We start from the raw sequence: 21,379 nt of genomic DNA on the forward strand, positions 1-21,379 counted from the left end.
GGGAACGCACACAGCCTGCGGTTCGGCACGCATTGCGCATTACATAAACACCGTAAACGTTTGCCTGGTAGACGCAGATGTCTCCTCCCGAGTTTATTCTATTATAGAGGGATTTGATTGGTAGTTCGTTAATATGTTGTCCTGCACGGTGTTGCATTGCGTGCAGCTCACGCTCAGCACGTGTAGAAAGATTGACGAAGTTCAGTTCACGAAAAAAAGTTCACGGCCACCGTGGCAGAGCGAGATGAGCGTCTGCTCGCGCCGGCAGAGGAGCAATCTTTGAGACACCGATGAAGACCGGCGACTCACGACTACGGATCTTTCCAGGAACGCGCGCGCACCCTCAACGGCGAACATGAGTCAGTACGTGAAGTCGAAGCGCCGGCCGCCGCAGCCGGTGGTGAGACGCCTGCTCACCTTGCCCGCGGTATAGTTGTACTATACTCCGTTTCATACGTAGCAGTCAACGCTGTGGAGACAAAAGAGACTTCTTGCAGTGGCTTCGTTCGCACTTGGATATAGTTCGATGTTGTTTATTTGCGCTCAGTAGTGAATGAAATAAGCTTTAATCGTCAGAAACAAGCACGCCGTGGGGTGCGGCGACTCGTGCGTAGTTTTAGATTATATTTACTTTTACGGCGAAGCTGTTCAGGGCTCCTTCGTCCAGTATGATTACGATGACAGTGATCTAAAGCAAAGAAAGGCGCTTGATTCTGTAACCCGTGAGGGAGCACGGCGAAGCGTCGAATCGTGTCCGTGTGTAGATACGAAACTCGAGCTTTCTCCTTCGGCGTCCGCTTAGACGCCACCTGCGTTTTCGTCTCCAGCTGCTCTCGAATCCTCTGTAGCTCTGAATTTAATGTAGCTATCTTGGGAAAAATCATACTGAAATTGGCCACTAAGGTGATCTGTCGTTCCGCCAAATTTCATTTAGTTGTTATAATTAGTTAGTTTACAGTGAAGTTGTAAACGTTACCGACTTCCCATCTGCTGTCAATACATGGTCGTCTACAGAGGGAGTATAGCTACAGTAACAATAGCTCTTTTTCTTACCTAAACTATCCCGAAACGACTCATACTGAAATTGGCCGCTAAAACGATTTTATCATCACGTCGAGTTTCATTTACTTCTCGGAATAACTTAACCCAGAGGGAACTTGCAAACGTTTGAGCGTTTCCGTCTGCTGTCAATACCTAACCGTCTACGGAGCATGCGTGGTTACAGAAAACGGCTGCAACTCTTGTTTATTGACACTATCTCAAAACAGTTTAGATGACAATTAGCCGCAAGGACGACTCTAACATTATGCCGAGTTTCATATACTTTCCTTAATTACATAGTTCACAGTGAAGTTGTATATATTGTAAAATTCCCGTCTGCCATGCGGTAGTACTTGCACACGTCATCATAAAAGAATAACAATCAATCACTCCACAGTCAAAAGATGTATTTAGTGTTTATGTCCTTGAATAATCATAATAGTCAAAATAATAATACCTGTATATACCGTACATAGAAGCGTCGAGGCTAGCTTAGCTAGTCGTCCTTCTTCAAAGAGTGGAGGGGCTGAATAAATTTTTTTTATGTGCAACCCGTCGCCAGGAGCCATACTTATATGCTTCCGCGAGCGAACGATCAGCTAGTTGTGCTAGATTTAAAGAGCGCTTGCTTGAAGCACAGTGATACATAGCGAAGGAAATGCTCCTGCAACTGTTGTTGCTTTTCTCTCAAGCAGAGTACTACATCCATTGCCAGCGTTTGCCATCTTAGTGTCTAAATGCTTCATTGGACAAGGCGGGTTGACATTTCTATATATGCCACTCCATTGCTGCATAACTTACACATCAAATGAATGACATGGCCTTCGAAAAGAAGCCCAATATTCTTGCCTGCCATTCACTGCAAAAACAAATACGAAAAGTTAGAACTTCTGTGTACTTCATAAAGCACACATCTGTGAAGACTTTCAATATTTTATTCACATTGTGCTATTGGCTTTTACCGCACCATGGTTGTCTAACAATAAAGCAAACGAAATTTGTGGAGGGGCACATGTGCATCCTTTAGCAAGTTAGGCACACATCAACATATTGCCTTATATATATGTTACAAGGTATTAGGTAAATATTTGTAGTAAATATTAGGTAATTAGGTAAATATTAGGCAAATATTCGCGAAGTATTTGCAGGCAGAGTACATATACCAACAGAAGACGCAGAAGACTGCAAGAACGCTGATATCAGTCCAAGTAATGTCTTTGTACCCTGGCACAAATAGCTGTGCAAAAATACAAATGTTTGTCCCCGAAACACACATCAACCATAAGTTAATAGTAAGGTCTCAGTGCTTCACAACCGCTCGCTACTTGGAAACACTAAAACATACAATATACAGAATTGTGCACAGGCTTTGCACAGCACTGCACGTGAAGTTTGGCTGCAACTATGCACAGGTGTCACGCAGCACTGCACAGATGTCGCACGGCCACAGAGTGCTAGGCCGGGCTGTTGAGGTGCCGTGGGAACTCCACAGCACGAGCGCACTTGCTGGCTTTGCTTGTGCAGGAAGGACTGGCTGCATGATGGCAAGGAAGCACCAGCTGTCACCGAATCCAGCTTTGCGATGCAACGTTTCATTTTTCTATCGACTCGTTTCGACACCTTCTGTTTGAGAGTGAAAGACCACTTGCTGCTTTACTTACTTTTAAAACATGTACCTAATTGGTCTTGGTTTTGTCATACTTTACTAGTGAGGTCGTCTTAGCTAGCTCTATGTCACCGCTAAGTTGTTGTGATGCACCAGTGAGGGTATATAGTCATCCACTAGACAGCAGTTGCCAAGAGTAAAAATGAACTGGCGTCAATGGCGTAGAGGTGAAGTGCATTACACTTTTAAAGGGCACACGACACCACACTCGCACTCCACTATCAAATAAAGCTTAATTTCCTGTTTGAGCTTCCAAAGACATGTACATAGGAAGTAACCTTGCCACAACTTATTCATGCTTGAGCTGCAAACTTGTTATTTGAAAATAAACATAACTTAGCATTCACTATGTCCTTGTGTCTTTTCTTTAATGCAAGTGTTTCAAACTGCAGTGATCGTATATATTGCACATGGTTCGCTTTATAAATGACTGTCTAATTGCGAAACATTATGCAGTTGGGGCAATCGAAATTTTAACGATATTAGTTAAATTAGTACTTCAATCACTTTTGTCTGCACTGGTCCTGCTAAATTTGCTTTTCATCGTCTGCTTACTTTGCAAGGATGGGAAATGTAATAAATGCAAGCAATATATCAATACACTTTTCTAAGGTATAAATGTTTGGTGTAGAGCAAATCAGCCGTTACGACCACATGAGATCTACAAATGCACATTTTCATCCTGATGCGGTCCTTATCCACGTTTAGTGTAGTCTTCTCACCAGGCCTGGCAAAATTTCAGGGAGGGACGGTTTTCACCACTTGTTAAAAGAACAAATTGAGCAAGACATTTCACCTGGCAAGCATGTGGGAGGTGTGCCTCACGGAAGGGTATGTGGCTCCTAGTGGTGGCCACTAGAGTGGCGCAGGAGGCACCGCACCATCTGCAGGTAGGCAATGTGTGGTCCCTGTCGTGCCCTGTAGTCCTCTGAAAAGGTTGACCACAAAGTTCCTTTGCAGTCTTCCCCTCAAACGCCAGTCGTGTGCTGGTGGTAGGCGCCTTGCTTCCGGCCGCAACTCTCCACCCGTGCTCTGGCGGTGCTGCAGTACACCTTCTAAGACATCGTCATCATCATCAACAACACCAACACATGGCTCACCTGCCTCCAGCGCAGTGTTGTGGAGAGCTGCCCAGGCTGCCACTATAGCAGGTGCTTTCATAAGAGTGTAGATCAGGGCCCGGTACCGTCGAATGCATCGGAACCTGCTCTTCGGAAGCCTGATGCAACTTTCCACAACATTCCGCATGGAGGCATGCGCATTCTTTTTTGATCGCCCCTCTGGTGTGTCTACAGATGGGTGCCTCGGGACAGGTGTCATTATCCAGGGTTCCAGGGGATCGCGTGAGTCTCCTGCGAGATCAAAATGTGACAGGTGCTGATGTCGTTGAGTAATATAAAGTAATTCCTTATGAGATCAGTGTCTGTGGGATCGGAAATTCACATCGTGCATATCTATGCGCTATTTCGGAGACAAATAGAGCCTTTGTACACGAATGTTCGTTTATATTTCCATGGTCATACCAAGGATATTCTATGCAGACTTTGTACTGGCGACACATGACTGCTCCTCCAAGAGCCTTCATCTTCTAGTTTCTTTTTGGGAGAAGTAACTGTCCCCATATGTTCAAATTATATACTGAAGCTATCATGTCTGCAGCTATGTACAGCATGCATTGCATACGTACTGACACAACTTGCCTCAAGACTTCAACTCACTTCAATGTGTAACCTGTGCCTGGCAGAGGGCAAAGGGAAAGAAGAAACACACTGCACTTGTGTACGCTAACCATGCACACAATGTATATGATCTAGGTATATGATCTATGTGGGGCATTGCATCTACCACGCAGTGTCTACTGCGAACGTAATAGTCATTTTTGGAAACTGTACAAAAGGTTTGGCTACGTGCATCTGAGGAATGCATCCAACATGTATCCTTAATGTCCTCATGCACACGCATCGAAGATGTCCGTTTTGTCTCCCACTTGACGCCACATACATGAACTACACTTTCTGACACAAGATCAGCGCTACAATCCACAGATTCTCTTAGACGTCCTACAAATATTTGATTTTGTTCAGAGGAACAGACACACAATTACCTTCAAAGGGGTACCTGGTCACTGTGGCTTGGCCGACAATGAGCTATACGATGTAGACGCAAGAACTCTAAAGCTCTCTACATAAAGAACACATACTCTCAAAGCGATGTAAGTCTTTGTTGGCTGCGCTCATGTGAGATTTCACAGCACATTAATGGACTCCACCAGACCATCGGTACAGGCGCCTGCTTGAAATAGACTCTGGCTGGACGTTTCGCCTGGGCGTCGCCTTCTCTCAATGCTATGCACAGCTTATCAGCCGTGTTAACAGCTCAATCTGTGAACGTTGCCAAGTGTCTGAGACTCTAGAACACTTTTCTTGCGACTGCCCTCTTTATGCATCACAGCGAAAGACACTGGCTTCGACGATAGCAGGCACTGGGAGTCAAACATTTCCTAAAACTACTATTTTGTCCGCAATGTGGGACCGTACAGAGGCATCAACCTACGAGGGCTACTCTGGGCTGTTTGAAGATCACCGGCCTAGACGCAAAGCGTTAAGAAAACCACTGTGTTAGTGCACGTATGCATCCTTCCTTCATATCCTCATCACCTTTGATCACTCTTTTTTGTCCCCTTTCCCGTTTCCCCTTTGCAGAGCAGCAGGCCAGAGCATGCTACCTCAGGCCGACTTCTCTGCCTTTCTAATAAATTGTCTCTGTCTCTCACACACACACAAACGCAAGATATGTCTGCAGGATGCGGAAAGCGCGGCCAATTGATCATGAAGGAATGTCCACTGGAAGCATATAGCACATCTCTAGGAACGACTACAGTTGCATGTCGGGTTGTTGTTTATGTCCAAATAATATCCTAGTCTCTAATTGGCAGTACTCATTAAGCGCGACTTCCCCCGGTCTCAGGAGAGTTCCAAGGCAGCTGTGCAGCAGGGTGTGTCGCCAGAGAAAGTAGTCGTCGCATGACTCCGGGGACCGGGGGTCGATGTCTGGGAACTTCATGTCGTCATCACACACTCTAGGTGCCATATGTGAAGCGAAGTGGGGAAAAATAAATGACCCAGAGTAAGCATTGCAAATAACGCGAAACTACATGAATCTACCTGCGCCGCGATACTAACCAAAAAATTTAAGTGGAATAAATTGCTGCAGCAGTTCGTTATCAGCTCATGTAACTTGCCCATTGCGAGTATGCAAAAAGCAGCCTCAATTAAAGCTACAGACAAGTGAGAAAAGTAAAAAAAATTGAACTTTCAACCACCAAAAAAAAAAGAAAATATGCATTTTCAAACAGCGCACATCATGTGACGCGTTCAATAAGATTGCACTTAGAACACAAGTGAACACTGGCAAAAACTGCAAAGTTTCCTAGAATGCACACTGGTATGTTTGTAGCTATCTACGTACACAAATGGTCATGAGAGATGCCTAGGATAGCCGGTTTGAGAAATTAAACGAGCAAGAAATGGTAAATGCAACGAGTACTCACAACGATGGTGTTGAGCGCATAGTATGCTTTCCGGGTCTTGAAGCTCTGGGTCTCCCCTGGGTTGAGCCCTTTCGGTTGATGAATGACAATCAGCGTGCCGTCCACGCTGGCGACAGCACCCGGAATTCGCCTTCTGCTTCCGAACGTCACCTTGGCGCTGGCTTGGGCAGCCGAGGTCATAAGAAAACTGACCCAGCCCTTCTGGGGGCCAAAGACAGTGATCACAAGAGCAGCTTCGTGAATGGTGTCGCTTACAGAGGACTGGGCCATTCCTTCAAAAACTTCGGCATCTACAGAGTTCTAGAAGCTGCCGGAGGCGAGAAAATGTAGCGCACAGAGGACCTTCCTCTCTGTGGAGCGACCACTTGATCATCGGAACCTGACAGTCTCTTTCAGTTCGCTGCAAAGCCAACAGGCGGTTGGCTTCGAAAGAGGATAATGACGCTGAAACTCCTGTCAGCTCTAAAAACACATCTCGAACCTCCAGTCGTTGACGGCACCGGAAGAGCAGCCCAAGGCAAAAGGCGAGAGGCGCCGCCATGTTTTCATATGTATCTAGTCGTACCTTAGAGATAACCAACGCGCGCGCGCACAGTACCCGCGAGTGTTCGAGGCAACGCGGCTGCTGTGCGCGGCCATGGTCGCAAGCAAGCAGCCAAGCCACAGCAACGGAACCCAAAGCGGATTAACCCTTCGCCGGTTCCGCCCCAGGGAACGTATTTCGGCTGAGTAGGCTCCCATTTCACGGATGTGCCTGTCTCCTCTGGAGAGTTGTCTCACCCGGCGCCTTGGTCCCCTCGTCTGAACACATTTGCAAGACGTACAGAGTTCTCAAAGTGTTGAGTTCAAACAAGACGACGCGTCTACGACTATGACTATGGTCGAGGAAATTCGTAAGCACACCGGCTGTCGAAGCCGTCCGCTGGTTGCGCCATGCCGTGGCTAGCAATGACACTTTGAACGCACCAGTAGTTTCGAGGGAATGGCTAGAACGAGAGAAGCGGCTTCGCTGAGGAGAATAGCCTCCCGGCACGCCAATATCAATCACATCTCCCCACTGCCTCTTTTGAGGGCGACCGGTCTCCGAAACACCGTCTTCCGACTGGCTCCTACCACGACCGTTGACCCAAGATGTTTGCCGACTACGTCTCGAAACGCAAGTAATTAATATTTGCCCTGGCGCACGCGTTCTTGTGGTTTATGGTTCATGTAATGAGCTTTGTGTAACTAGAGCGGAGCGCCTTCTGAGCGTAGGTTGTCTCTATTGCTGCGCACATTTTGCAAGCAATTTAACGAGTGTTTTAGTTGCTGTTTTCGCATACTTGCAGTCTCCTATGAAGCATGCTACCAGCGCTGACTGCTGTGACTGAATGGACACACACGTATGGAAGCACTGAAAGTTGCTGTTTGTTCGCTAGTTTCCTTACTAGGAATTCCTCGTTGTATGGGCATCTCTGCAAGTACAGTACATGTGCAATGTATACGTCGATGTGTCATGGGCTTCGCGCGTTGGCACACGATTCCTGTTTGACACTCAATCAACTATTAATCTCATGTGAAGTTTTTTTTATGTATAAAGTTGAGTTTGAAAGCCCGCGTTGAGATAACCTGTCTGTATTGTTTGTGTTCTCGAGCGTCCTCGCGTATTTGTCTTTTATATTGCAGGACAGATAGGGGCCGAGATTATAACAACGAGGTTTCCTTTTAATCGAGACATCTCAATCAGAGGATGGCTTTATAATAATCATTATATGTGTATGAACATATTTCATATTAAGAGCAGGGTGTCACTTTTGAAAACATACGCCAGGACAGGGCGTTGAAGCACTGTGTATAAATAAAACTATATAAGTACTGCGATATTGTAATGATACTTACCGCTCGATTCAACAACACTCTTATCGCTCACCGTTAATGGCCGGCTATTCCGGTTCATAACAGGGGCGGAACGTCGGTCAGACCACTGACCAAGAGCGAAAAAGTAATAGCATAGCGCTAAGAAGTCGTGTCCTAGGTTTCAATAAGATTTTTCATGTGTTCAATATTTTTTCATAATCAAATACTCTTTTTTACCACATATTTGAGTCTGGTGCCTGCCTTCCTGCCTGAAATTTTACTTGTTGCAAAATTTCAGCGTAACCTCCTGAGACATAACGACGGACTAACGAAGATTAATCATCACTTTAAAATTAATCATCCCTCCACTATGGCATGCCGCATAGCAGCTTCAGGATGCATAATAGACACAGAGCAGCGCAATACTACAGGGACCAACAATAAGAAGACGCAGACACAGCGCTACACATACACATATTGCACTGTTCCGTGTTCAGTATGAATCCAAGCCAAGGATACGGGCAACGTGTCCCAGCTTTGGGATCTTTAATACCATTAGTTTACACGGACCCTTTCTCTTGAGAGTTCACTGGTGTCGACGAGCTGCCATTTGCTTCAAGCGAAGTGCTTTTCAGCTGCCTGTCTGCCGTATTTCAAGATAGCTGAGCAAAATACAAAAAATGCATGCACATTGTACTTTTGAGTACAGGGCAAAAAATTGTGGAACATTCCTATAACAGTACGCATTGATTTCTTTTGTGGTGCGTTTTGCGCATTTAATTTCTACAGTGTACAAATCCAGAAGATTGATATAAAATTTGGCAATTACTCTCCGTCCAGAGGGCCCGCGACGTCGCGGAGAGTCACCATCTCCCTGTCCCGTCGTGGGCGGAGCCACCAACTTGATCGGGGAGCCTTCGGTTCCCCCCAATCAAGTTCCTCAGGACACTCTAATAAAGTTCTTGTCACTGTCACTGTCACTCTTTTTGAAATCTCTACATAATCTATTGAATGAGGAGCATTTCTTCTAAAAAACTTGTTCAGGGGTAAGCAATCAAATGTAATGCAGAATGCGCTTTCGAAGTTACTATCATTACAGATATTCTATAGCTCACCAGTCCTGGTAGTTGCGTTCAGTAGTTGCCAGTTTATTGTTGCTAAATACAAGAAAATTGTTATGACAAGGGCTGTTTGAAGGACCTTTCCAGTTTGTCTGTAAATTTGTATACTATATAAGGGACGCCATTTCATTTATTGGCATTTCGGCATGCCTCGCTGAAGCCGTTCTAAAACAATGGATATCCTTACTGTAAGTTATTTATGGCTACTTCACAGAGTTGTACAACTCCCTCATGTATCGGGTGAACATTCTGTGCAGCAGTACTGCGGCGCTACAACGTAAAACTATTCCAACTTTTCTATTACAATTCTGCAATCAGGCATCCGCGATTGGTCAAAAACTTTTTGGGACACGCACACTTCACCTGTCTGTCACGCGACGTCACGAAAACCGCGATAGCTTCCCATCTGATATGACGTGTGCACAGTGATTATGCATGATTTGACCGAATATAAAAATAGTTATTTCTGATTCGACGCCTTTTCCCCATTCGCCCTCGGCCATTGGTCAAAAGTTTTCGGGCTGCACCCACTTCACCTGTCTGTCACGCGGCGTCACAAAACCGCAAAAACTCACCGCGTCAAAGTGACGTGTATGCGTTAAAGATGCGTTAATATTCCGAACAAAACTCAGTTTTCTTCTGAATAGCCGCAAGTTGCCCCGTTCCGAAAGGAATAAAATATGGCTGCCGCCGATCGCTCAGGCACTGGCTAATCGCACCTTCCCGAGAGCCTGGGTTTATTTGCGTATAATAAAACTTTTTGCATGGCCGTGTAACGTTATTGAGCACTTTCGACCCGTTTACGACCTCGTTCTGCCAGCTCTTCTTTACTGAGGATCCATTTTAGCGCCATTCTTAAGCTTCCGTTGCATGCTGCTGCGATTTTCGGCCAGCCACCACAGGCTAAGTAAGGGAAAGTGGACCAATCGCAGACGCCGTCACCACCCTCTTTGCCCGGTTATCGATTTTCGTTGCAGTGGCTCGGCCCCATCAAATCCCTCTCCACTTGAGCGTGCTCCTCGCCTCTTGTCAGCCAATTAGATATGACAAGCCGCTCAGTGTAAGCAATATTATTCATTTTTCAAGCAAACAAAAGTGACCTCCTATGAACGAGGAGAGCGTTTGATTGATCTGTTCAAACAACCCTGCGGGTGACCGCCCGATGCTTGCGTTAACGGTTACGCAAATTTGACGTCAGAAGATTGGAATAAAAACATATCGGAATAATTTTAAGTTATAGGGCCCCTGCTTAAGCAACGTTTCAGTTGCTTTTTTGGTGGCGTTTTAATGCGCACAAGGACGTCGCCCAAGAAGAGACTTCGGACCTTAGATCTGTGAACACCAGTCTAATATATATTTGTGGCAAGGCAGTAAATTGAAATCGCTTTCATTATAGCTCGTTTGAAGTTAGATTCTTGTGGATGACTGGTACATGCTGTCTCATCCACACACACAATGCATCAGGCTATTCTAACTATTTTCGCATTTTTCGCTCTTAGGCTCACAGCAACGTCACAGAGTTAGGGAGCACTTATGAGAGACAAGGAGAGAGTAAAACATCTTTATTAATAATATATGAATGGCGAGAGCAGTGTGGAAGGAACCCTCAGTCCAGGGTCCCTAAGATGATTCCGGCGATGTTTCGAGCCCGTTGCATCACAGCTCGGAGGACCTTGGAGTTTACTCGCAACATTATAACATTCCTTCCATGCGCAGCATAAGAAATCACAGCACAAAACACAGCACAGTGACAACTGAAATGCCATGACAAGAAAGTGCCCACAAACAGAATATTGCAGTATTTTCTTGGTGCATTAGCCAAAGCGCAAAAAAAACGCAAGCAAATTTCACAAATATGCCAACTCGAGATACATGTTGTGCAGCAGTACTGCTTAAGAAGAACAAGAACTTTATTGAACAATAAAACGCTCAATGGGTGGAGCCCCTAGACAAGGGCCGCTTAAGCAATATCTCCCTTCTTTTTCGGTGGCGTTTTAATGTCCACAAGGAAGTCGCCCAAAAAGAGACTTCGGACATCAGATGTGTGAACACGAGTCTAAATATATATGTGGCAAGGCAGACAATTGAAATAGCTTTCATTATAGCTCGTTTGAGGTTAGATTCTTGTGGATGACTGGTACATGCTGTCTCATCCACACACACAATGCATCAGGCTATTCTAACTATTTTTGCATTTTTCCCTCTTAGGCTCACAACAAGGTCACAGTGTTAGGGAGCACTTATGAGAGACAAAGAGCTTACTCGAAACATTATACGATTCCTTGCATACGCAGCATAACAAAGCATAGCACAAAACATAGCACAGTGACAAATGAAATGCTATGACAAGAAAGTACCTACAAACAGAATATTGGGCGGTATTTTCTTGGTGCATTAGCCAAACCGCAGAAAAACGCAAGCAAATTTCGCAAATATGTCAACTAGAGATAAACGTCGTGCTAGCTACAAAATCCACAACCGATGACGAAACTGGTGGTAACATTTCGTCTAAATCTTGACGCTTCTTCTGAGATCCTGTAGGTCAGTTAACAGCCGTTCGCTGCAACATCGCGGCCCTGGGAAATGACACCCTATACTCCCTAGTGCAGGAAGCAATGCCGCTATCCTGTTCCACTGCAGGCGCTTACGTTCGATGGCAGAGCGCATTATACCGCGTATTTGCGCGCCGTAGGCTCCGCTCGCACGGCTGTAGTGGCCCACTCTGTACAGGCGAAATACTCGCCGTCTTGCCTTCTCTTCTCGGCACAGCCGCAGCATGTGAAGAGCTGCCACGGTGTCGAGTTCGAACAACGCGTCCCGCACGCACTTTCTAAGGTCGTAGACGTTCGTCCCTTTGCCGGGTGTAGAAGCCGCCTCCTGTTCGCTGTGCGCCGGGGCCCGAAGAGGGAGGCCACATGAACCCGCTGTCTCGACGGAACCACATCGGTGGGAGGGGCGGATTGGACAAGAAGTGAGGCCTCCGGACAAAGCAGGGACATCGTAATGTCCAGACCATCTGCGTTCGGAGGAGGAGGAGGTCTCTGACACATCGCTTGCCGACTCTCCTCTCCCACTGTCAGAATCCAAAGATTCAATAATCACATCATCATCGTCAGCTCCAGAGCCGCTCCACGAAAGGGGAAATAATTCGGACACGATGATTAGGTCCTCATCTGCAGACGGGTCTTGAAAACAAGCAGCACCATCAGACACTGCACTTGGCTCATCATTAGCAGACGCCCTAGACTGGCAAGGAATGCTTTCCGACGCAAGTGCGTCAACTGCCGGACGTCTCCGCAAGGAAGCAGACAGCTCAGACTCAACTAAGGAGGGATAATGTACAGACCGTAGGGGAACGGTCTGTCTATCATTCCGTTGATGCGCCTTACGCTTGCGTGCAGTGTTCGTACGCTCAGAAAATGCGGCTAACCTACCGAACCGGACAGGGAAGTTATCTGGCACCACAAGCACGTTGTCATCCGCATGTGTCTGCTCAGAAGGCAGATTGTCGGTTTGGGCAACAGGCAGGGGTTCCTCACACACGCATTGCGTTTGCTCGGAAACACTCTTGCAGGTATCAGGTCCTTTATGACGTGAAGAAAAGCAATCGGACACACGCCCTCCGTTGGCGTTGTATTGCATCGAAAAAGAATGATGCCTCTCGGCCTCGATAGCCTCAAGCGGCCCGCTATCGTCAGTAGATCGAATTTCCGAACATCGAATGTCTTGGCACTGCGAAAGAGGCTCGTCGGCGGGCTGTCCGAGCTGGGAAGGAAATGTATCATTACTGTCAGGCTGTGCCTGTGCACGAAGTGAGTACTGAGCCTGAACAACCGCGTCATCGAGTCCGTTCTTTCTGCCCAGACGAAGAAATTCCCCAGAGGCATCAGTTGCGTTATCTACTGGCTGGTCAAGCTCACAGGAAGGATTATCCGCCTCCGCAACACGCGTTTCTTCAAGTGCAGACCACCTCTTCAAAGAAGGCAAGCGCTCCAAATCAGCAACCAAACTGGATGTGCGCCACGTTTGCTGGGTAAGAAAGTTTTCGCGATCATCGATTCCCTCGTCTGCCGATTGTGTCCGCGCAGCAGCAGACTCCTCAGACTCCGCAGATACAAACATTCTATGGTCAGGAACCCTACTCCATCTTAGCTGTAGTGGTAAGGTCTCGGGAATAGTAACTAGAGATTCCCTGGGCTTGGGCGGAGAGTTTTCGTGCTCAACTTCAACTACCTGTTCGGACGTTGCCGTCTTTGGAGGATCCAAGATCGTTGACTCGGGAAGCAAGTCGTCACCACCGCACCGTGGCTGCCGAGACATGTCGTTTTCTTGTGCTGTAACTGGCACGTCAACATGCAGAGACCGTCTGCGCTGAGAATGCAAGCGTTCCGACGTGTCAAGCCATCCGTCAGCGGCGCAACTTCTCCCAAAAGAAGTTTCATCTTCCGACTCACCAATGACATTGGTGTATCTCGACCGCATCTGCAGATTAGTAACCTTCTGGTACTCGGGATACACACCAAGTCTGTCATTGTCGGCAAGCCGTCTTTCTAAACACTCAACGTCGTTTCCGGGTTCGACAAGTGCGCTATCAGCGGCGTGGGGACTCGGTCCAGAAGTGCAATCTGGTGAATGACTTCGCTCGCGCGGAATGTTCTGGTATTCGCGAAAAACGTCGCCGTACTCAGACCCCCTCTTCTCAGCACAAGGGCTTTCAAACAACACAATCTCATTTTCCCCATTTACACAGTTCCTTTGCTGACATGAAAGGGTGCTCTCGGGTCCAGTGTCAGGCGTGTTTTTATCAATGGACACTCTTTGAAAGGATACCCTTTGACAGGAAAGCAGGATCTCGGATTGAGTATTCATTTCATCTCCACCACCCCTATTTGGTTGAGGGGCAATGTTGTTGCACACTACGTCACAGCACTGCCTCCGTTGTTCATTGCAGTGCTCATCCTCTACAGATTTGGCAAGCCTGCAATCGTCGCTAGACTGACTTCGCCTGGAAGCAACGCTGTCTGGTACAGGCACATTACTATCTGCACACAAGTGAGCCGCCATGTTCTCTACTGCCGGACAGTTTCGCGATGAACATTCTTCGGGAAAAAGTCCAAGTAGGGCCGGCCGTCTGTGCCGACCTGGAAGGATGCCAGATCCACCCTGCAAATCACCTGCTCTCTCCGTCTCCTCGCGGGACGCGCCTTCTGCACCGAGAACCGTGTCCCCATCTTCTGGCCCACCTTGCGACGAAGCGCATTTATCGTCCGCAGCAATGCTGCTACCATCGTCAAATGAGATCGGCGAAGACTGACAGTCCTTTTGCGGCGAGCTGACGAGTCCAAACACTGGTTCATGCGGACGAGCGATACCGTCGGTTGTATCAGTTTCTTCGCGAATGCCTCTCGAGGTCGTTGTGCCCTTTTCGCCACAATGAAACTCGGCAATGGTGGCTGCGTTCGCAGAACTTTCGGTCGCTTCTGATTGAGCAAAGTCCGGAAGGCCGATTCTGGCGCTCGTTGCACTGGCATGCTTGCTTACCGCCGCACTCAACTCTCGAGCTCTGAGGTGATCTGGTGTCAGAAGCCAACACGTCGCAGCAGCCAAGTCACTCCTGCCATCTGCTGAGCAAGAAGGCGAGATCAGTGGGACGGCCGTTGGTCGACAATCCTCTTCAGTCAGCTGTAGCAATACATCCCGTCCACAAGCTCTATACTCACCTGTGTGAACATCTTCGCAGTAGCTTGAGAACACGACACATGTATCGGCATCAAACCCCATGTCGCCCCTGTCAAAACGTGATCCCATGGTTACAGCACAGCTTCGACGTACATCACAGCTTTCAACTACAGAATCCTTAATGAGCGCCGTTTCCATCGCCAAGATCGGCTGATGAGCTTTCACAGGAATCACCTTGCCTCTGCCCCGACTGGGTGGGTCTTGCGTTAACGCACACGGTGCTTTACTGGAACCAGGGACAGTAACCGATGTCATCAGTATCTCCTGCAATGATGAGTATTCCTAATAAGCGTTCTCACTATAAATCAATCCGAAGACACCTAAGTAATTTTATGGTTTGTGAATTTGAAAGCATTAATGTCCAGCTGAATGCCGCGGAGTGGTCCTTCGGTTTATGAACACCTCGCGGCCAAGCGAGCGCGTTGAGACACTTGGACAACGCCTCCTCGATGGCAAAAGGCCGGTGCACTTCGGCTCAGGACGCTATGCTACCTTACTCAACTGTCATAGAATCTAATGGGGATGCTCCCGAGTAAGGCGCAGTTATTTTGACGTCACCGCTTCCGTCACGCTGGGCTTGGCAATGGAAATTTCAGTCAAAGTAGCATGATGTCAAAAAAAGCACAGTGCGCCGTACTGATATCTAGGAGGCGCTGGTTCAGCCCAGTTCAGCCCAATTCGACTTCTGTGCGTAGGGTCGTAGGTTTGAAACTCACTACCGCCAGCGTTTGTCCTTTCAAATTTATTCTGCATTTTATACATTTATTTCTTTATAGCGTTTACCGAGTCGAAGTTACAACGCATGCGAAAGCTTGCGCGTAGAAACGATTCGTGGATAACGCAAGCTTCCGACAGTAAGAGTGAGCTCGTCGCGGCGACGCCCTCTCCTCACCTCACACCTGACGCACCTAATCGACAGCGATAGAGGCGCACGTGGCTTGGCGTTGCAGCCAATGGGAATTTAGGTGCCGCTTTCCTGTTACAGACGCCGGCGTTCTCGCTAAATAGGACATTGGATGCTGTCGTATCAGATACACGTCTCACACGACGGTGGAAGAAAAGATAAGGTTACAGAACGGAACTGCCACGCCGGCGATATTTTCTTTTTTTGAGGGGGGGGTGGGTCGTGGTTTGGGTCTCTATCGGCAGGTGTCGCAATTCGGGAGTTAAAATATGGGTAGGTCATTAAGCGAAATGAGAACAAGAATTTGGTGGCGCAACCCACCACCCCGTTTCAAAGGGGACGCTTATAGCAGCCATGCATCAACCGCGGGGCTCCTCAAACATGGGGCTCCCCTCAATCGAATCGCCAGTAAACTGTCCAATATATGTCTGGGTGCCACCCTAAGTGTCTGGCGAGCCTTTGGGAAGCAAGCTCAGGTACATCTTTCTAGATATCTAAGCTTAGTAGCGCTATTCAGTCATTGTGCATCGCAACTCGTGAAAGTCCACTGTACAGACACGGTGTTCACTAGTGCTCAACTGTGGTATACGATTGCAAAACGATCCGGCTACTGCAAAGTGCAATGTTTTTCAAGTTGTGCAGCGATATTGTGATTACAGCGATTTTCGTGATTAGTACGCATGCGAAGCAAGCACACTGCTACTAACCGCGCAGGTTGCTTTTAATATTCGTTATTTTAATCTAGAGTATCTCGCAAGTTACTCTATTCTAACCTTTACACCTAGTAGTGACCACCGAGTTTACTGAATGCTAACACATCACACTGGGGCGAAAATTCAAGAAACACAAATGCACGACTGTACAGACATTTCCCAACAGGATACATATCAATGTCCTCATGATAACCGCGATAGCTATACGCTGTTGCATACATAGCAGTCAGCGCTGTTTAGGCTACGCGAGAAATTCGGACGACAAAAGTTATCACTCCGCGCGTTCCGTCCATGCTTCGCTGCGCGCCCACCGCGTTCGCTCGCGCGAGCACCCACGTGAGGCTCCTGGCGACGGGTTGTAAATAAGAAAAAAAAAACCGACGCATTAACGTACTACCAGCCGTATACCACAGTGTGCTTGTTTCTAAACATTAAAACTCGTTTGACTCTATACTGAGCTTACGCACAATTATGGTCAAATAACATCGAACTATGTCCAGGTGCGAACGCAGCCACTGCAAGAAGTTTCTCTAGCCTCCACAGCGTTGACTGCTCTGTATGAAACGGAGTATAGGATAAAGTGATAACGACTGTTCGTGACCAAAACGATGTTTCAAAGTATGCAGAAACTCCACGGTAGTTGCCTAACTATGCGTAAGCACACCCCCAAATTTCTGTTGGCCCAACCCCTAATTTCAAGTTGGCCCAAGTCCAAGTTTAGGTTGGCCCACTCCCGAATTTCAAGTTAGTCCACGCCCCAATTTCACATTGGCCCGCCCCATATTTAGGTTGGCTCACCCCCAAATTTAGATTGGCCCCATCCCAAATTTCAAGTTAGCTAACCCCTCATGTTCAAGTTGGCCCACACCCAAGTTTAAGTTGGCCCACCCGTAATATAAGCTTGGCCATGCATTTTTTCTGGAGCACTAGTATCTCTATGTGTATTATCTCTGATCTATTTTTTTCACTTCTTTGTTATTCCTATATAGCTACCGATAATCTACATTTACACTATTAAACAATTCGATGAGGGCGAAATGAGAAAACACCCGTGTACTAAGATATAGGTGCACGTTAAAGAACCCAGGTCATACATTGAGGAACTCTTTGCCCCGGGTGGCCCAAATTTTCGGAGTCCCCAACTACGGCGTGCCTATAATTTAATTTTTTACTATTAAACAATTAAATTGGTACACTATAACAATTAAATGTCTGCGTAAATTGAGCGTTTCTTGCAGATACAAAGCATTACAATTTTCACGTGACGGGCTGGGGTAGCAGACGACAGGAAATGATTACCCCCCCCCACACACACACACAACGCTGCAACGCTCCTGCCAGCAGAGGAATCAAGCCCGAACAGAATGGTAGTTAGCTGGCTCTGCAGACAGACTGCTCCATTCAGACACCTTTTCTCTTCTTCCACCACGATCCGGACCATGCATTCTGTTAAGGTAATGTAGTACAATACACTCAAAACACTCACCTGCGGATCAGTTGCGTCACAGTTAAGAAGCGGTTGACGTCCTCCCTCTACCGCAACCGCTGGTGGCAAGACCGAAGCAAATACAACGGGTCCACAAAATGGCGCCCCGTCTCTCGATACTCCCAGTAAAGAATGGTGCTCTGCGGCTCCAATGACGTCACTGCTTGTGCTGACTTGGTCCTTCGATGCCTTCTTGTTAGATGCACTGCGTGTCCGGCTTAGAGCTGGTTTTTTAGGCACCAAAGTCTTCGACACACGGCGCGTTCGCCGCTTCGCGGGCGCTGGAGACCATCGGACGGCGACTTGACGTCGACCATTTTCTTTGCGGTCATTTACGTCTCGCTGTTTGCGCAGTTGCACACACGGAGACAGCTCTCGACGCTTTCCCTGCGTTGCTCGTTTTGCTCGGGTACGTGCCAGCAGTACCTCGGGCGCCTCGCCAGAAGCCGTCGGACGACCTTTACGCCCGCGCACTTTCCTTGCGAGAACAACGGCTGGTTCTTCAGCCTGCTGACGCACTGTGGGATTCGCCGTGGCTTCGCGTACCGAACTCGGTGTCTTACCCACTTGGCTGGCGTGAACCTGTTTCGTATTTTTCATATGCAGGACCCTTCGTTTTCCTCTCACAGAGGCGACGAACGAGACCAGGGATCCCTCAGCACTTGCGTCGACTTGTTCTTCATCGGCGCAGCTTGCGCAACTCATCGCCTCTGTTGCCGCTGAAGCGCCATCTTGCACTTCAGTACCGGAGTGACGCCTCTTCAACGGTGTCTTCGGCTTATCCCCCGTTGCGACGTTTTTGCGCTTCCGTTTCTCGGGCGAGTAACGTCTGGTGGCCAGTCCGCACGCCACGATTTCCGTACCGCGCCTCGTAGTAGCCTTCGACCTTCCTGGTGGCTTTGTGGCTGGGCGAGGTGGACGACCGCTTCGGGGTTCGCGCAGACTGTTTCCGCACCATCGATGCAGCCCGACGTCTCGAGGCTTCGCGGAAGCTGCGAACGGGTCGAAACGCTTGGCGACCTCGAAAGAATGCGCCGGCCTCTTGCTGAGCAGAGACGCGCTCCCGTTCCGACGTGGCCGTGGTTCGAGCCAATGCCTCCTTTACTAGATGTCTGCCACGTTGTCCGGTGATCTCGGTTCCTGGCCCTCTTCCTTCTCTCTCCTCCGCGAAGAGGCAACGAGCGCCTCTCACGGCGAACGTCTGCCACTTAGATCACGTGCTGCCGCCTCTGAGATTAACATGGCATCTGTCACCGTCTCGGAGGCCCGCGATAATGCTCGCTAATGCGCGCATATAACGCGCCGGCGGATGCATTCAGCCGCCGCTGCCACATCCGCTGGAAGTTGAAAAGGCAACGAGCGCCGCCTCACGGAATTTATGCTGAACTAACTTTAACTAAGAGAACGGCGGGCATCTGGTAAAGGAGGCATTGTTAGAGCTGACGATTCGCGCCGCGCACGAGACGCGGACGCTCGGAAGACCTCCTCGCGGGCAAGCGAACACGCTGAGACGCTTGGCGCGTTTTGCTTTAGCCTCACCGAGACGCAGTCAGAACGCAGGCGAGAGCTTCCGCGGACAATAAATGCGCGGAAAGAAACATTGCAATAATCAGAGACTGCAGTGCTTTTAGCATTCCCGCGATTGAGCAGTCCTAAGTGTCCTTGCCGAAATGTTTCCCGTGCGAACGTCCGCGCGGAAGGAAACGTTATGCACTACCTACTTTTCGGTTTCGTCGCTTTTGTTTACTATGCGCGGAGCATGTTTAATCATTCGCGACGGCACAAGGTGTGTCGATACTCTTGCTTCAAAAGGCGGAACAACACAACAATAATCGATGAAGAGTCTTGTATCCCGCTATACCAATTCCAATGTGGCAAATGATGCAAGAAGTTTCCTTTCTTCGCCGGACCACCTGATCCGCAGCTGCTGAAGCAGACGGCGACAGAGAAATTCCTCGTTGTAAGCTACCGCTGAAAGCAAAAGACAAAATACGTAGCGACATTTCGAATAGCACCTGATTTTTCATAAGTACAGCAGAGAACATAAAGTGGATGTCCTGTAAGACGAAAAGAAAGTCCCTTGATCGACTTCGAAAGGGAGCCGTGTTGACACTTTTCGAGGGAATCGAGGCGCAACTCGCTGGTGGCGAATGCCAACGGTAACCACAAGACGCCGATGCGGAACGGCCGAAGTAAAACAGTTTGTCTTCGACTGCACACGCCGTAGGTGCGTTCCCTTACCGAGCCTTGCATTCAAGAAGCTGATAGCCCCAATTTGCAGGCTGGAGACTGTATTGCCTGTTCAGCAAAGAGAATGGGTTTGATGTGCCTTGCGACGACGATTTTTGCTGAAGAAAGCAGCGCAAGCGGCTTCACAGCAGGAAATGACAACAGCAGCAGCTCTTTCAGCACAATTCAAAATTCACTTTTGTCCAAGAAAGTTCAGCATACAGAAACAGTCCAGCCTTCATGGGACCAACGCAAGGTGCAGAAAGGACCGGGTGAACCGAAAAGCACCACGAGGAGGAAGTGAGGCATCTGTCATCTACTTGAACCTTGCTCATATAAAAACAGCAACAAAAAAAAGGCACCCGTGCCCTAAAAGCTTGTTTTCACTGTCTTCTGAAACATCTCGTGGCCGCAGAGCCTGCCGTTGTATACCTCCTCGCCCGTTCTGTAGTTGTTCTTTTTTTTTTGCATAGTCTTCGTATGTAGTTTATTTTCTGTTGTCTGTTCTTGTCGGTAGCACAATGCCGCGTAAAATTCTCTTGATAAAGACCCGGCTTGTAAGGCATTATACGAGTTATTCAATTAAAACGAAATAAACGCAGGCGCTTCGCACGGCCCCACTGGCCGCGTGTCCACACCACTGGTTTATTGGCGACGCTGGCAAGACGCTGGTGAGGAACGCGTCCCTCCAATGACGTCGGCCCAGGCGCTCGAGCCACCACAGTACTTCGTTCCATACATAGTAGTCAACACTATGGAGACTAGAGAGACTTCTTTCGGTGGCTTCGGTCGCACTGGGATGTAGTTCGATGTGTTTTGACCGCAATCGTACGCAACTGTTCTTTATATAGGCTCAGTATTCAATAAAACAAGTTTTAATCATTAGAAACAAATACACGGTGGCATATAGCGGCTAATCAGCTCTTTTAGATCATTTTCATTTTTATTGTTCTTTTCGTAGTTTTCTTTTCTTTTTTTTTGGAACCCGTCGCCAGGAGCCTCACGTACATGCTGCATGCAACAGCGAACGCTGTTGGCGCGCAGCGAAGCATGGACGGAACGCGCGGAGGGATAATTTTTGTTGAGCGAACTTC

At 48.1% G+C, this 21,379-nt stretch overlaps 1 protein-coding gene across 3 annotated transcripts; it reads right to left on the reverse strand.

Annotated features, from left to right (window-relative positions):
* Window positions 1-1,238: 1,238 nt before the first annotated feature.
* Window positions 1,239-19,432, reverse strand: LOC142587871 (uncharacterized). Of its 3 annotated transcripts, none has more exons than XM_075699191.1 (3): window positions 6,258-7,271; window positions 3,504-3,635; window positions 1,239-2,575 (listed from the first exon to the last, which is right to left on the reverse strand). In XM_075699191.1, exons 1-3 carry the CDS (start codon window positions 6,525-6,527, stop codon window positions 2,444-2,446), a joined length of 534 nt encoding a protein of 177 aa, XP_075555306.1. In that variant the 5' UTR covers window positions 6,528-7,271; the 3' UTR covers window positions 1,239-2,443. The 3 variants fall into 3 exon arrangements, 2 of the variants coding, with proteins under 2 accessions (XP_075555306.1, XP_075555305.1); XM_075699190.1 differs by lacking the exon at window positions 6,258-7,271 and adding an exon at window positions 18,057-19,369 and having other exon boundaries at window positions 1,248-2,575; XR_012829632.1 differs by lacking the exons at window positions 1,239-2,575; window positions 3,504-3,635; window positions 6,258-7,271 and adding exons at window positions 10,760-15,217; window positions 18,057-19,432.
* Between the last annotated feature and the right edge of the window lie 1,947 nt (window positions 19,433-21,379).

Source organism: Dermacentor variabilis, chromosome 7 (genome assembly GCF_050947875.1).
Source record: "Dermacentor variabilis isolate Ectoservices chromosome 7, ASM5094787v1, whole genome shotgun sequence".
NCBI classification, from domain to species: domain Eukaryota; kingdom Metazoa; phylum Arthropoda; class Arachnida; order Ixodida; family Ixodidae; genus Dermacentor; species Dermacentor variabilis.

What these genes read in the sequence shown, in the direction of transcription:
- LOC142587871 (XM_075699190.1), bottom strand. Translation starts at nt 18,761, where the DNA reads ATGAGTTGCGCAAGCTGCGCCGATGAAGAACAAGTCGACGCAAGTGCT. An exon ending in GTGACGCAACTGATCCGCAG is followed by an intron (nt 3,636 to 18,056) that starts GTGAGTGTTTTG and finishes CAACCTTTTCAG; the next exon opens with AGGACTACAGGGCACGACAG. An exon ending in ACCTCCCACATGCTTGCCAG is followed by an intron (nt 2,576 to 3,503) that starts GTGAAATGTCTT and finishes GCCATCATGCAG; the next exon opens with CCAGTCCTTCCTGCACAAGC.